Source organism: Volvox carteri (genome assembly GCF_000143455.1).
Source record: "Volvox carteri f. nagariensis unplaced genomic scaffold VOLCAscaffold_15, whole genome shotgun sequence".
Taxonomy (NCBI): Eukaryota; Viridiplantae; Chlorophyta; class Chlorophyceae; order Chlamydomonadales; family Volvocaceae; genus Volvox; species Volvox carteri.
The window spans coordinates 1,001,792-1,015,496 of NW_003307558.1; the positions used below are offsets into that span (position 1 = coordinate 1,001,792).

The 13,705-nt window shown below is 54.6% G+C and overlaps 2 protein-coding genes across 2 annotated transcripts; both read left to right on the forward strand.

Annotated features, from left to right (window-relative positions):
- Positions 1-589: 589 nt before the first annotated feature.
- On the forward strand, positions 590-9,015 carry VOLCADRAFT_59582 (uncharacterized protein; the record flags this gene model as incomplete). The annotated part of the gene is made up of 19 exons (XM_002949591.1): positions 590-712; positions 1,212-1,331; positions 2,029-2,158; positions 2,380-2,583; positions 2,982-3,121; positions 3,418-3,564; positions 3,955-4,035; positions 4,322-4,397; positions 4,691-4,794; positions 5,141-5,193; positions 5,414-5,531; positions 5,947-6,085; positions 6,292-6,419; positions 6,945-7,118; positions 7,377-7,415; positions 7,581-7,673; positions 7,929-8,142; positions 8,340-8,455; positions 8,872-9,015. The coding sequence occupies 19 exons, from the start codon at positions 590-592 to the stop codon at positions 9,013-9,015; spliced, it is 2,343 nt and encodes a 780-aa protein (XP_002949637.1).
- Positions 9,016-9,856: 841 nt separating this feature from the next.
- On the forward strand, positions 9,857-12,169 carry VOLCADRAFT_104397 (uncharacterized protein). The gene is made up of 5 exons (XM_002949592.1): positions 9,857-10,137; positions 10,205-10,297; positions 10,367-10,461; positions 10,888-10,942; positions 11,232-12,169. Exons 1-5 carry the CDS (start codon positions 9,954-9,956, stop codon positions 11,348-11,350), a joined length of 546 nt encoding a protein of 181 aa, XP_002949638.1. The 5' UTR covers positions 9,857-9,953; the 3' UTR covers positions 11,351-12,169.
- Positions 12,170-13,705: the final 1,536 nt, after the last annotated feature.

A 13,705-nucleotide genomic window follows, 5' to 3' on the forward strand; every position in this document is an offset into this window, starting at 1 on the left:
GCCACCCCTAGACGATTCTAAAGGATCTGTAGCTAAACACTTCAGCTCGTCCAAGCCTTCCCAAAGCCCATGCTTTCTCGTATCGCATTCACACATTGCTTGATGTGTACTATCCGTGTAGGGTCTCCTAAGCACTTCATAACGCACATTTGCATGCGCGGACGGCCAACGTGCTACGCCAGAAACTGTCGTCTCCTCATCGGAGATGCACAGGGACACCAAAATTGCACGCCCAAAAGGCGTGAATTTGGGCCGGATGTCTGTACGCTGCGCAGTTGCCATTTGGCAAAAAGTTGATGCCGCCTCAAGCACCGTGCTGTGCGAATCCCAGCACGGACAGCATGGAGGCGCGCCGCACGAGACGATTAATATGCTCCAAAGGTTGCTTCTTACTATAATTATATTTTGTAGTCCTTTCTTTACAGACAACTGCCTGGGGAAGAACACGCCGGAGCCCATGAACGGCTATGATTCCATCTGCCACACGCATGCCTCCCATCCAATGGACAGATCTTAAGAGAAGCAAATAACTTGTTGACACTGGTGTGGGGTGCCTGGAGCGAATTGCTTCCGGCCCGACGTTTGGACCATGAAATTTAATTTGGAGGGCCTGACGGTGTACTTTCCATATGAGTACATTTATCCTGAGCAATACCGTTATATGTTGGAGCTAAAGAGAGCATTGGACGCCCGTGGGCACTGCCTGCTGGAGGTACGCAGGCAATCCTTTACGGAAGTGCTGCTTGGGTAGCCTATACTGCTACTGGCAAAGGACCTTATGCCTGAAACGCTTGCAGTCATGGGGCAACTAGTGACAGGCCCAGACTACCCAAAACACTGGCGATAACGGTTCCCGGGGTCAAATGTGCTGGGGCTTGGCCACCCACATAGTTCCTCTGATGCTGCATGAGCCACGAAGATTTGAAGAGCAGCCCTTTGCGTTGGATCCATTAATCATGGACAGGAGTCGCCCTCTAATATCCGCTGTCGTACTGGAAGTTCTCGCCACACTTACTACACGTAACTGCAACTTCAGCATGCAATGCTGGCATACAGTGGGGCGTTTTAAAGTTGCATCCGTCAATCCTCGTTATGGCTTATGGCTGACCGCGTCAGTGCTAAGGCCGAACCCGGTGCCTTCAGCCCCGTCAGGCTACACAATCAGAGCGGCCACACCCCGGCTTCCGAACGTAACTCCCCGCACACCGTAGATGCCCACGGGCACCGGCAAGACCATCACGCTGTTGTCGCTCATTACCAGCTACCAGCTAGCGCACAAGGAGGTGGGAAAGCTCATCTATTGCACTCGAACAGTGCCGGAGATGGAGAAGGTACGCATGCGTTGTTCGATGTCAGCCCATCCACACCGGACCACGCAGTGCATGGGTATAGTTTACCATTTGTGTAGAATCTGATGTCTGCTGCTGCTCACCTGGAGAGAGATAACGGCGCAATCTTTGTTTGGCGGACGGAGGGCTGGGCTGCGTCAGAGGAGGTGTAGGACCCTGTTGTGAGCCGCTAAGTGTGCAACAACTGGGATATGTAGCATTAGTGGGGGACAAACTGCTCTGGGTGGGGTTGCAGGATACAGGCAGTGGGGCCGCGGTGGCGGGGTCGAGAAGGAACGACTACCCATGTGATGTTCACGCCATTATAGGCCCACACTGTTTGCACCAGTTACCTTGACTGTGCCAGACCAGCAACTACACAGGGCGCATACCCCACGGGGCCTGTGGCGTCCTACCACCGGGTTCTCTGCGCGCTGTTAACAATCGCAAACCCGATGGGTTGCGCCGGAGGGTCCCCGATGGGACCCATGCACCCGCTGACAGTGCTTGCACGTCACGCGGCCTGCGGGCGCGACAGGGCCGTTGTCACTGATACGCACCTCAACACAGCTTGCTCCATGTTCCGTCTTGGTAACGTAATCCCCCATGCCGCACGGTCCTTGATGTTGATCCCACTGCTTCGTCTGGAGCCCCCTTGTTGCTGACCTGGTGCTGGCTGCTGTCGGGTGCCTTGCTGCAGGTCCTGGCCGAGCTGGCGGAACTTATTGACTACCGCGCCAAGTACCTGGGCCGGGGACCCGGATCCAATGAGATTCTTGCGCTGGGTCTGTCCTCTCGGAAGAACCTTTGCATCCACCCCCGGGTGGCAGGTAGGGCTGGGCGCACATGGAGGTTCCCTAATGGGGCTTGCTGGGGAAGGGGCGCACACTGCCCTCGACCACGCAGCACCAGCAGCAACGGCAGCAACGGTACCGGCAGACAGGCACTGACTGATGCCCATTCCCTCCTGTGTTCTGCGCACCCACGCGGTTTGCGACTTGGGTCTTTTCATCCTATTTGAATTCTTAATTGAACACAATTTCGGTTGCAGAGGAGGGCTCCAGGGAGAGCGTCGATGCCGGGTGCCGCCGCCTGACCGCGTCGTGGGTGCGTGAGCGTGCAGCGGAGCGGGGTGCGCGTGGCGGCGAGGGAGGCGCCGAGGAGGGTGGCAGTGGTGGCAGCGTGGCGGATATTGAGCTTTGTGACTTCTTTGAGGGACATGAGCGAGCTGGAGTGGAGGCCCTATTGCCACCAGGTGGGGAGCTGGGGTGGCGTCCCCAAGGCTAACATAAAGTCTTGCTGCAGCTTGATAAGGAAATCTATTAGGATGCAGGAGGAGGATGGATGGCGGAAGGGAGAAAGACACACCCTACGGCCCGCCCTTATGGTCGCACGGTCTTCAGCACCTTTTCCTACTCAGTACGAAGGGCACACTTTAAAAGCGGCGAAACGAAGCACGAGAAGGTGCAAACGCACAGGAACAGCATTGCAGGACACACCTTCGGTTGGGTGTAGCATGCAGTCTTTGCTATGCGCACGGTGCGTCATGGTGCATCTGTGACCTTCTCCAGCTCCGCCAACACTCGCCCTCACGTTGCTCTGATTGCTCCAACCTACCCCACTATCCTGCGGTTGTGCGCCGCGAGCATGCAGGCGTGTACACGCTGTCTGACCTGCGTGACTTTGGCCGCAAGCGTGGGTGGTGTCCGTACTTCCTGGCCCGCCACATGATGGCTTTTGCCAACGTCGTGGTGTACAACTACCAGTACATGATTGACCCCAAGGTTTCACAGGTGGGAAGCCGCAGTGCCCCCACCTACATGTCCCGCGTTGGAGCTGCACGGCAGGATTTCGAAGCAACCTCACTGCTTCGTGCCTTGTACTGTACCTACGGCAAGTAGTAACAGCCCTTGCAACGTCCTCTCAAGTGTTGCCGGTTGACTGTGCTGTTAAAGTCCCTTACCGCCAGAGCACCCAGCCCAGGGACGCTGCCCGCCGGTGCACCAATGCTGAAACCCACTGTCCAACATGATGCCGTACCAGACGCTACATTGCCGATGCCGTGATTCGTGAACCAATGCCTGCCCAGATGGTGTCGCGAGAGCTTGAGAAGGAATGCGTGGTGGTGTTCGACGAGGCGCACAACATTGATAACGTGTGTATTGAGGCGCTTTCAGTCAACCTGCGGAAGCAGACCCTGGAGGCGGCGGGGAGGAACCTGGGCAAACTGAGCAATGTGAGGTGGCGGAGGGAAAGGACGAGGAGAATCGGGGCGTGTGCGTTACTGGATGTGCGACTCCAAAGCGATTGGCTTCCAAAAGCATCCTCTCCTATCAAAATGACAAGATGGTTGAAGCAGAGCATTTAGTGGGCGATGGGGCTCTTTGAAGGAGATGATTGTTTGAGCGTCGCGGTATGCAAGGGGAAGGCACGTTGGCTGCAACATTTCCAAGTTAGACAGCCCTTGAAAGAGTTTTGAGGCTCGTATTCCGAATCGAATGCTTTGGTCCTGTCGCATTCCTTTTGCTGTTGTGGCCCCCTGTCCCCCACTTCAACACACGTGGGAGTCTTTTCCCCAACCTTGCTTGTAACCTCCCACCTTGTTCCCATCCTGCATATTCCGCAGTCCATTCGTCGCGCCCGTGAAGCCGATGCGGCCAGGTTGCAGGGCGAGTATAATCGGCTGGTGGCAGGGCTTGTCGCACAGGTGCGGCCTAGAGCGCGGCACGCATAGGACGTCACTGCTCAGTGTCAGTGGGCTATAAGGGGTATGCACCTCCAGCTGCATATGCCCGTGGCCTCCAGCAATCCCAGAGAAGGTTGCGCATTGGCCTGCACACTGCACGATATGCCGCAAGGCTATGGCTGTCTGCATCGTTAACGTAAGGCATACAGGGCACGGTAATACCGTGACGGTATTCGGAATGATGATGTCCAATGATTAATTTTAGGCTTCAGCTGTGCAGCTTCGCCGATCCATCATACGGGTGCAGGGTGCGCTCCGGGGGGGCGAAGACTGGCTGGCGAACCCTGCGCTGCCGGAAGATGTCGTGCAAGAGACAGTGCCAGGTGGGCTCCGGGGCAGAGGGGTTTTGCCGGCCCTATCGCGTGGAATGTCCTGGGCTCCTGTGGTGCGGCCAGGGGTGTGGGTTGCCCTGGACGGGAACGGCTCTCTGGCTCCTTTGCTAGCGATAACACCCGATCGCAAGACCTGGATCGCAGTCAACGGAGTTAATGCGGCAGTACCAAGGCAGCGCCTTTGTGCGACAGCTGCGTTTTGCGGGGCTCCTTGTGATGAGTACCCTACACTTGTTTCATTCAACATGGTCCGGATGGTCTCCCGCCCCCTTTGCCTGTCGCAGGTAATATTCGGCGCGCTGAGCACTTTATGGGCTTCCTGAACCGGTTCCTAGCTTTCCTGCGCGAGAAGATGGCTTCGCCAGTGGTAACCAGTCAGACGCCCCAGGTGCGTGACGTGCTCGTCTGGGATTGCGCATGCGGAGCGGCTGGCGCACGTGAGGAATGAAATGTTAGTGAGGGCCCTGGGCGTGCTGATGATGGTTGTAACGGGAGCCTGGGGATTTCCAACATAACCAGATCATCGACCTCTTATCTTGCCGTCACCACCCTGCGATTTTGAGGCATTTGGTTCGGATGGCTGCGTTTCGGCAAGAGGCGAGGGTCCCACCAACTCACCGACTCTTCAACCCTTTCCTCGCATTGTTATGCCGTATGCACGCCGTTGTGAAAGCCGCACCGACCACCGCCTCTTTCAACTCCGAGCTCCAAACCTGCACGCGGCCTTCTCGCAGGTGTTCCTCCAGGAGCTCCAGGAACGGGTGCAAGTAGACGCCAAGACACTCAAGTGAGCGGCAGCGGCTTGAGAAGCGTTTGGAAGGCCAGCCGCCAAAGGGGCGTGGTGAAGCGTGCTGCTCGTGTCAATCTGCCATCTTGTAGCATTGCGCGCGGGGAGGTATCTGTAGTCTTGGAGTTCTGTGTGGATGTCGGTAACAAGTGTTCTGTGGTGCCTGGATGGACGTACTGCGCCGTACGTCGACGTCGCTTGTTGCCCGCCTGGCCTCCAGGTTCTGTTATGACCGGCTCAGCTCGTTGCTCAAGACCCTGGAGATTACGAACACGGACGAGTTCACGCCGATCCAGTTGGTGGCGGATTTCGCCACCCTGGTGGGGACGTACGCCAAGGTACGGAGGGCCGATGCAGCCACGGTGTCGTACCCAGTGCGTTACCTGTCGAAATATGGTCTAAGGAGAGCTCGCCAGCCCACTTCTCATGTGACGCGTGCTGGCAGGAGGAGTTTTCTCACAGCGGCTGAAACATCACATTTCTTTAAGGGCGCTTCCTGTTGGAAGGAAGCGTGGTCAATGCGCCTTGCGTAGAGGACTCGGCTGGGGGGCCGCTGATGTCTCAGGGCTTGTTATTTCGTAAGCGTTATAAAGCGCCAGGGGCCTCGCAGTTGGGATCCCGGAGGCACTCGCGATCACACGTGAGCTCCAAGTCTAAATGAGCCCCGAATTGTTGTCTTTGTCCCGTATTTGCCTGGCAGTGACTGTTTCCTAGTCATTAGTGGTACGCTGATTCCGTCCCCTGTTCTCGCAGGGCTTCGCCATCATCATGGAACCCTACGACGAGCGGCTGCCCCAGGTACCCGACCCCGTGCTGCAGCTGTCCTGTCTGGACGCCAGTCTGGCGATGAAGCCCGTTTTCTCAAAATTCCAGTCGGTTGTCATCACCAGCGGTGGGTCCAGGCAGGCGGGCGATTAGACCGGCATCGGGATGGAGCACCTGAGCACTAATTTATGCGCACGAGCAGCACCTTGACAATGCTGAATGTGTCGGGTGAATTTGCTGTATACCCAGCACGTTAAGGCCTCGCCAATGATGGCTCAAGGGCCATCTAGGAGCCCCAAAGCCGGCTGTTCCTCTGGGATCCAACCGTTACAGGCACTCTGAGTCCGATCGACTTGTACCCGCGCATCCTGAACTTCAATCCAGTGGCCATCCAGTCCTTCCAGATGACCCTCACACGGGATTGCTTGTGCCCGGTTGTGGTGACGAGGGGAGCTGACCAGGTGCGGTGCAGGGCGGGATGGACCTACGTCCAGCCCAAAGCTTCTTTACTTTTTATGTTAAGCCATTGGCTGGGCGTGATGGGCCCCGCCTGCGGCTAGGCAGGGCAGGCAAGGCATTAGCACGCTTTGAAAACTAGGCAGCTACGCCTATGGAGTCTATGTCGTCTTTACATTTATAAATCTGTGGAGTTAGCACAACGCCATGCACCCAGGCGGTGGGGGCCTGTTGTCAATTCGGTCTGCATTTATTGCCGCCGGTAGCGTGCGTACATGTGCTGAAAACACACTGTCCTAGCACAGTAGCGTGCACGGGGCCCGTCAGCAGAGCCGACGATGAAGCGTATTTAACATAAAAGTACAGTGCAGTGCGCAGCTGCGCATTTTTGTACGGGGTCATGGGAACGTCAGTATGGCCGGACGCTTGGCTCGGAAGGGTTCCAGTCACGGCCCGATGCCGTTCCGTGCTAGGCACAGGCTGCAGTAATGTCTCCATGCTACACGCGGCTTGACCGCACTCCTCCACAGATGCCCATGTCCACGAAGTTTGAGATGCGGGGGGATCCTGGCGTGATGCGCAATTACGGGCGGTTGCTCGTGGAGCTGTCGGCTGTGGTACCGGACGGCATCGTCGCGTTCTTCGTTTCGTACCGCTACATGGACCAGATCATCTCCAAGTGGCACGACATGGGCATCCTGCAGGTGAGTTGCTGAAATTGGGGTCCTTGGACTTGGTCCCGCCCTTCTTCATTGTTGTAGCACAGTGCTCTGCCGCCATCCTTGCAAGGTGCGCTGTGCCCTTACGGGCAATGGCAGACATGTCCAGCCCTGTCCTCTTGCCTTCATTTGTGCATACTGCGGCATCAAGCAGCCTTTTTGCCAAAGAACTTGCGTGCGTTGCAATTCAGCGTGTTCTTCAAGCTGTTATTTGATCCATCCGCTTGGCGCTGTGAATTGCAGGAGATTATGCAGCATAAACTAATTTTCATCGAGACGCAGGTAAAGTGTAGTAGTGGTGTAACATATGTACATCCTGCGCACTGAGTTCAAGGCCGTAGTCTCTTGCGGACGGGTGAGGTCCTGCTCAATAGGGTTGATCGAGCCGTGGAGGGACGAGGAGCGCATGGATCTTTATATGTTGCGTGGCCTCATGGTGGTGCATAGGATGTGGTGGAGACGACTCTGGCGCTGGACAACTTCCGGCGAGCGTGCGACAGCGGCCGAGGAGCGGTCTTCCTGTCCGTGGCGAGGGGGAAGGTGAGGCTGTCGTGAACGAGGTGGTGCGGTATTGGTTACAGGTTATGATTGGGCGTAAGGCGGTCGTACCGAATGCCACATGCGTGACCAGGGTCAGTCCTCAGGAGCAATGCTGGCGTGCCTTAGGGCGTGCCAAAGTTAACCGCGAAAAATGCAGGGACAAAAACTGCGTCTGGAACATGCCTTGTCCGCAGCTAGGGAGCTATCCTTCCAACAGGTATCCCTTCACCCATGATATTTGTCCCTGAATGTCAGGTGGCTGAGGGCATTGACTTTGATCGTCATTACGGTCGTGCTGTGGTCATGTTCGGCGTACCGTACCAGTACACGCTCAGCCGCATTTTGCGGGCCCGTTTAGAGTATTTGCGCGAGACGTTCCAGATTAAGGAGAACGACTACCTCGCCTTCGACGCAGTGCGCCAGGCGGCACAGTGCGTAGGACGCGTTATCCGCAGCAAGGCGGACTACGGTAAGATGAAAAACAACTTGCGCTTGGGCTGGTTCCGGAGCTTTTAGTCTGCAAGGTGCCTGGAAGCAAAGGTTCTGATATGCTCTAAGCACTATGCTCCGGGGACATCATGACCGGATACTGTTCAGGACAGGAAACTCAAACAGGCTGGCATAGCATTTGAATTTTGCACCCGACCGTCTATCATACGTGGGCAGGCATGATGATATTTGCTGATAAGCGTTACCAGCGCCACGACAAGCGCGACAAGTTGCCGCAGTGGATCACGAGGCATCTCAAGGAGGCGCACATGAACCTGTCCACGGACATGATGGTACGCTAGTTAGGGCAGCTTAAGGCTTCGTGTGCAATTTTTTTGCCGGAAGTGATGTGCATGTTTCAATCGCAAGGGTCAGAGCTCTTGTAGCTTTTTTTACTTGACAGGCCTGGCTGGGTTGCCCACACCCCACGCCACCAGGCTTGCATGCACTTGTGTCTGACCCAAATGATGGAGTGCTACGTTGTTAGTAACGGCACGGAAAAGACAAAAGACAAAATTACAGTCTATTTGCATTGCATGATCAAATATAATCGTTGACTGTGGACTCGAAAGGTTTGCTAGTGTAGACCGCACTCAACGGATGTCATGGATGCAAGCAATGCTGTACAACGGTCACACGTCCAGGGTAAACTCTTCCCCGCCGTTAGAATCCCTCACATCAACCCCCCGTGGGCGACTCGTGGGTCTAGGTGCACGTGGCCCGGGAATTCCTCCGCGCTATGGCACAGCCCTATGACCGCGGTGCCGTTGGCAAGAGCCTCCTCAGCGAGGCAGCACTGGCAGCCCTGGACGCAACTGGAGGGCTGGATGGAGCTATTGCATCCGGGGCGTGAGAGGCGTACCCCGAGCTTCACCGGACTCCGCTTGATCATCAGCCCTGGCTATGTACGTAGCCCGGGCTGATGTTCGCGCCGTGAGGGCGCCGCGGGGCTGTGGTTTCCGCTGAGGGAAGCATGGTGTGGTGCTGACAATGCGTGGTTCCCTGGGTGTTTCGGTGACAGTGCTCAAGGATTAGACCGCAGGATTTGTGCCATGGCTCTCAAGCGTCTTGAAAGTTTTGCGTTTATGTCCATAATGTTAAGAGATGGCGATTACCCAGCATTCTTTTAGGTGTTATCTATGGCGATGGGCAATTCTGTGTAATGAGTTACGACAGTGCGGAGCTGCGTGTGAAAAAACATAATTGCAGGCATGATGGTTACGAGCTGTGTCTATAACAGCTTGACATGTCTATGACACCATACTTGCATGCAGTGTGTAGAGGGAAAAGTCTTGACACTGTCTGACGGACGACGTATGTCCGTACTTGTCCGTACTTTAACCATGGTCGAGTTGGCAGGGGTCCGGTAGGTTGGTTTACGTGACCGTGGTTACGGACAAGGTTCTGAGCTCAAGGTAGCGCTTATAACCTCAGTTCTGTCCATATCTAGGGCTGAGTCGTGCTACTTCAGACTGTATAGAGGTTTTGCGACGCGACGTCCCAGGTTTACAAACTTGATGAAATGCTCGGTTATAGTCGTTGGAACTCCTCCAGAACGGGGATAAGCCATTTCATTTTGGCTGTCTTGTAGTATTGAGCTGTTAGCACGCGGATTTTCCTGACGGTTGGTCGTTGTGAAATGCATCTGTTGGACTATTGCTTTGTCACAGGAAGGGTCTAATACTTAGGCTTTTCTAGTGTGATTTGTGTCCTTATCTACACTACTGGGCTTAGGCGTCGGGTTGAATTCCTTCCCTTCTTGCGCCGCCAAAGCCGCCATACTTAGGCAACATGGCTGAAGATGATGCCAAGAAAGAGATCATTAAGAATTCTATTCGCGGCGTGCCTAACTTTCCGAAGCCTGGCATTCTGTTCTGGGATGTGACGACCATCATGTTGAATCCCAAGGCGTTCAAGTACACAATTGATCTATTTGTGGAGCGTTATAAGGACAAGCAGATTGATGTTGTCGCAGGTAATCCTAGCGCTTATGATTTTGACACATGGCCAGCTGCATTTGAGGGGGCGTTATGCGGTCGCAGGTTTTGAGGCACGGGGCTTGATCTTTGGTGCACCTCTGGCATTGGAACTTGGAGCAGCGTTTGTTCCGTTGCGCAAGCCTGGCAAATTGCCAGGTGGGTGATAAAGGAGGAAACGGTTTTGCAGCTTTCTGTTCACCTCACGCTATCAGGTTTGTCTTGCAGGGGAAAAGATTTTCGAGGAGTACAAAACGGAATACAGCACGGACAAAATTGAGATGCATCTGGGCTCCATCCTGCCGGGGCAGCGCGTAGTCCTGGTGAGTGGTTTCCTGTTTTGGCATTCTCTGCCCCCCGAAGGGCCCGCCTGGAGCTCCTCCCTGAGATTCCTGAAAAACTTGAGGTTGGACTAAGGCAGTATGAAGCCTGTGGATTGCGCATGGGCATCCGGCTGTTCCTAAAATCTGAATCAACCTGCGTTACACTACACGCCCATGGCACACTAGCTGCCATGGCTATATTTGAAAGCAAGTGATAATCGTAATAGATAAATATCGACGCAGTAAGAGTTTCGCTTACAGTATGTAAACCTCAGTCGCCGTGTGTCGAAATTCGCACGTACACTCGCATATATTAATACGTTACCCATGCACACTCCCTGACACAAGCACACACACACACACATGTACACGCGGTATCCTCCAGACAACAGCATTGTCCTGAATCTCCCCCCCTTCGCTTAACAGGTTGACGACCTCATCGCCACTGGCGGCACGCTTGCAGCGGGAATTAACCTAGTCAGTAAGTCCTTGACACTGAAAGCGTGTCTTACAGGGTCGCAGCCCTCCACCTCCAGATCGAAGTCGAGCACACTGACCCAAAATGAGCATGGTGTGTCTGGTTCAGTGTGCGGTTCGCATGTTTTGACGTTCTCATAGCACCCATCCGTCTCATGCACTGATGTGTAGCTTTGACATTATTAATTCGGATATCTGCCAGTCCAGGCCGGCAGGAAAAGCATACACGCATCCATCATGCAAAAGAGACGTGTGTAACATTCGGCGCATTGTGGACATGTTCGCTGCCGCAGAGAAAGCCGGGGGTGTGGTGGTTGAGGCAGCGTGTGTCATCGAGCTCCCGTTCCTCAAGGGCCGGGAAAAAATTCCCGACACGCCCCTGTTCGTCCTGGTGGAGAAGGAGGGGCTCTAACTGCTGGATCACTCGAGCACGGCCTGGTTGCGACCTGCTTTTCAGGAGGCAGCCAGCCGATTGGTGCTGGACAAGCTGCCATATGGTAGCACTCTGTGATTCCGGCATATTGGCCCAACGAGGTCTCGTGCGCCGTGACCATTCAGTCGTCGTGCGTTGCTAGGATGCTGCGGACGGGCTGGCAGCATGTTGAGAACTCCTAACCCACCTTTAACCCCGACAGCCCAGCACGCGAGACGGCAGCTTGCCACTGCAGTTATGGCAATTTGTACGGACTCGCGCGCTTTAGTGCTTGTGACATGGCGTCCACGAACTCTACCTTGGACAGCTTTGCGCTGCTCGCGACGCCCACCTCCGACAGGTCGGCTGAAGGACCAAGGATGACTTGAAGCGCACGGTTTGCTTGCTCCGCCGTCACCGACCCGCGCTTTGTTATATCGAACATTCCGAACATGGTTTCAAGATCCTGCTCCGTAATGAGCGTTGAAGTCCCAGTTACTTTAGCATTTTCAAGGTACTTCACAATGTACTCGCGCGGCTTCTCCGGCTTGTAAAAGAGCAGCTCCGCTGTTATTGCCTGAATAAAGCAGGCTAATCGTGAGAATTGCAGCCGACACAGAGCAACCAGAGCACGCGCGTCAAGGCATCTCCCATAACTTGCCTCAAACAGTTGAGGTATCTTATTCTTCTCAAGATATGCTTCGACTTTTGCACGTGGGTCCTCCATTTGCCTGAACCGCTCAGCAACAATGTCCTTCGTATGTTCGGACCGGAGTTGCAGGCATACAGCTCATTTAGTACGTAATCTTTTAGAAACGTTCATCATAAACGCCATACAATAGCTAATTCCAACATAGAAAGCGGACGTGGTGAAGAAGAAGTTCAGTGCCGTACAACAGAGTACACGCATTAAAAGCTGATCAGCGTCACTTGCAGAGATGATTATCAAGGGAAGTGCCAGGAACCCTATTTACATGCAATCAATACATGCCGCACGCAGCCTGTGAAACGATGGGCTTGACACTGACACCACAGGTGTTAGGAGGAGGCATCTCAGTGCTGCATGCTACTCACGGTGCCCAGGGTGTTGCAGACTTTGCGTGCACCGCGTCACCAGCTATGCCCCAGTACACTGAATCCGAAAGCCGATAAGCGGGAACTTCCCTCCGGCCTTCCCGGCAGGCACCTATGAGGCACCTCCTGTACAGGTCCCTATCAGGCATACACCTGGCCATGGCCAGAAACCCGCACCATAGGAAACTTAATATAATCCACGCGTGCTGCATTTATGAAAGCGATGCTCCCTTCACCATGGAAATTCATGCTCCACGCATTTCCGCATACACTTCAATTGCTACCACAAGCGCCAGAACCAGCATACCCGAGGACAGTGTGTAATCCCCTTCATCCGAACTATGTGATTCTCTCGACCGATTTCCGCAGTGCGTCAGATACCATGAGTCCCTTGTAGCCAGGGCCTTCACGGCCTTCCCGTACAGCTTTGCGCCTGGCCGCCAGCAGCATACCCAGGTGCAGCTGGTGTTGACGCTCCAAAGCCTCCTTAACTCCGACACCATGCGCGACAAGGGCTTCTGTTTTTAAACCAAGGTTTAATGTAATCTTCCGAACAGCTTCATCTATCACAGAAGTAGCTGGAGCGGTCACGGCTGGCCCAGGTTCTTCCCTCCTTACGGAGTCTCCAGGAGCAGGCTCACTCGGCTCCGTCGCTGTATGCGACCGCCTGAGGCAAGGCCACTGCGCCGCTGTCAGGGCCCAGCCTGCAACCAGCAGTCTGGAGTGAGTGGGGTCTGTAGTCCAGGTACCCGCGCGCACGTTCTTTGCGACACAATTCATCCCTCCAAATGCTCTGTCAAAAACTTCTACAAGAAATTTTACAACAGCACCCGGAACGAGCCCGTTATGGGTTGCGCCTTGGAGAATAACAGACCTGTGAAGCGAGTACTAAGAGCCCCCTTGACGAGCATCAGGCTTGTGGCCTAATCCGCCTATTACTTGGGCTACACTGATTTCTCCCTTTGTATGTTCTAGGCCACGTCTACCTGTACCAGTAGTCGGAGTCGTTCCTATTAAAACCTGTTGGATTTTCCACTCCGCTTCAACAAGCTCACAACACAAATTTGACCATGGCATAACCGTTATTTGGCGAGTCGTCCATATGTTCCTTTGCATGTAAAGCCCTGCATGGCCGTACATGGATTCCTTCTCTCACTTTAAACATCCTGGACATCCTGTAAAGCATGATGATGTATGATTCGCGAATATCAGAAAGGATGCTCTATAGCCATGATATTACAATAGCAAAAAACTCCAGCGCGTTACCAGAGCATTGACAGC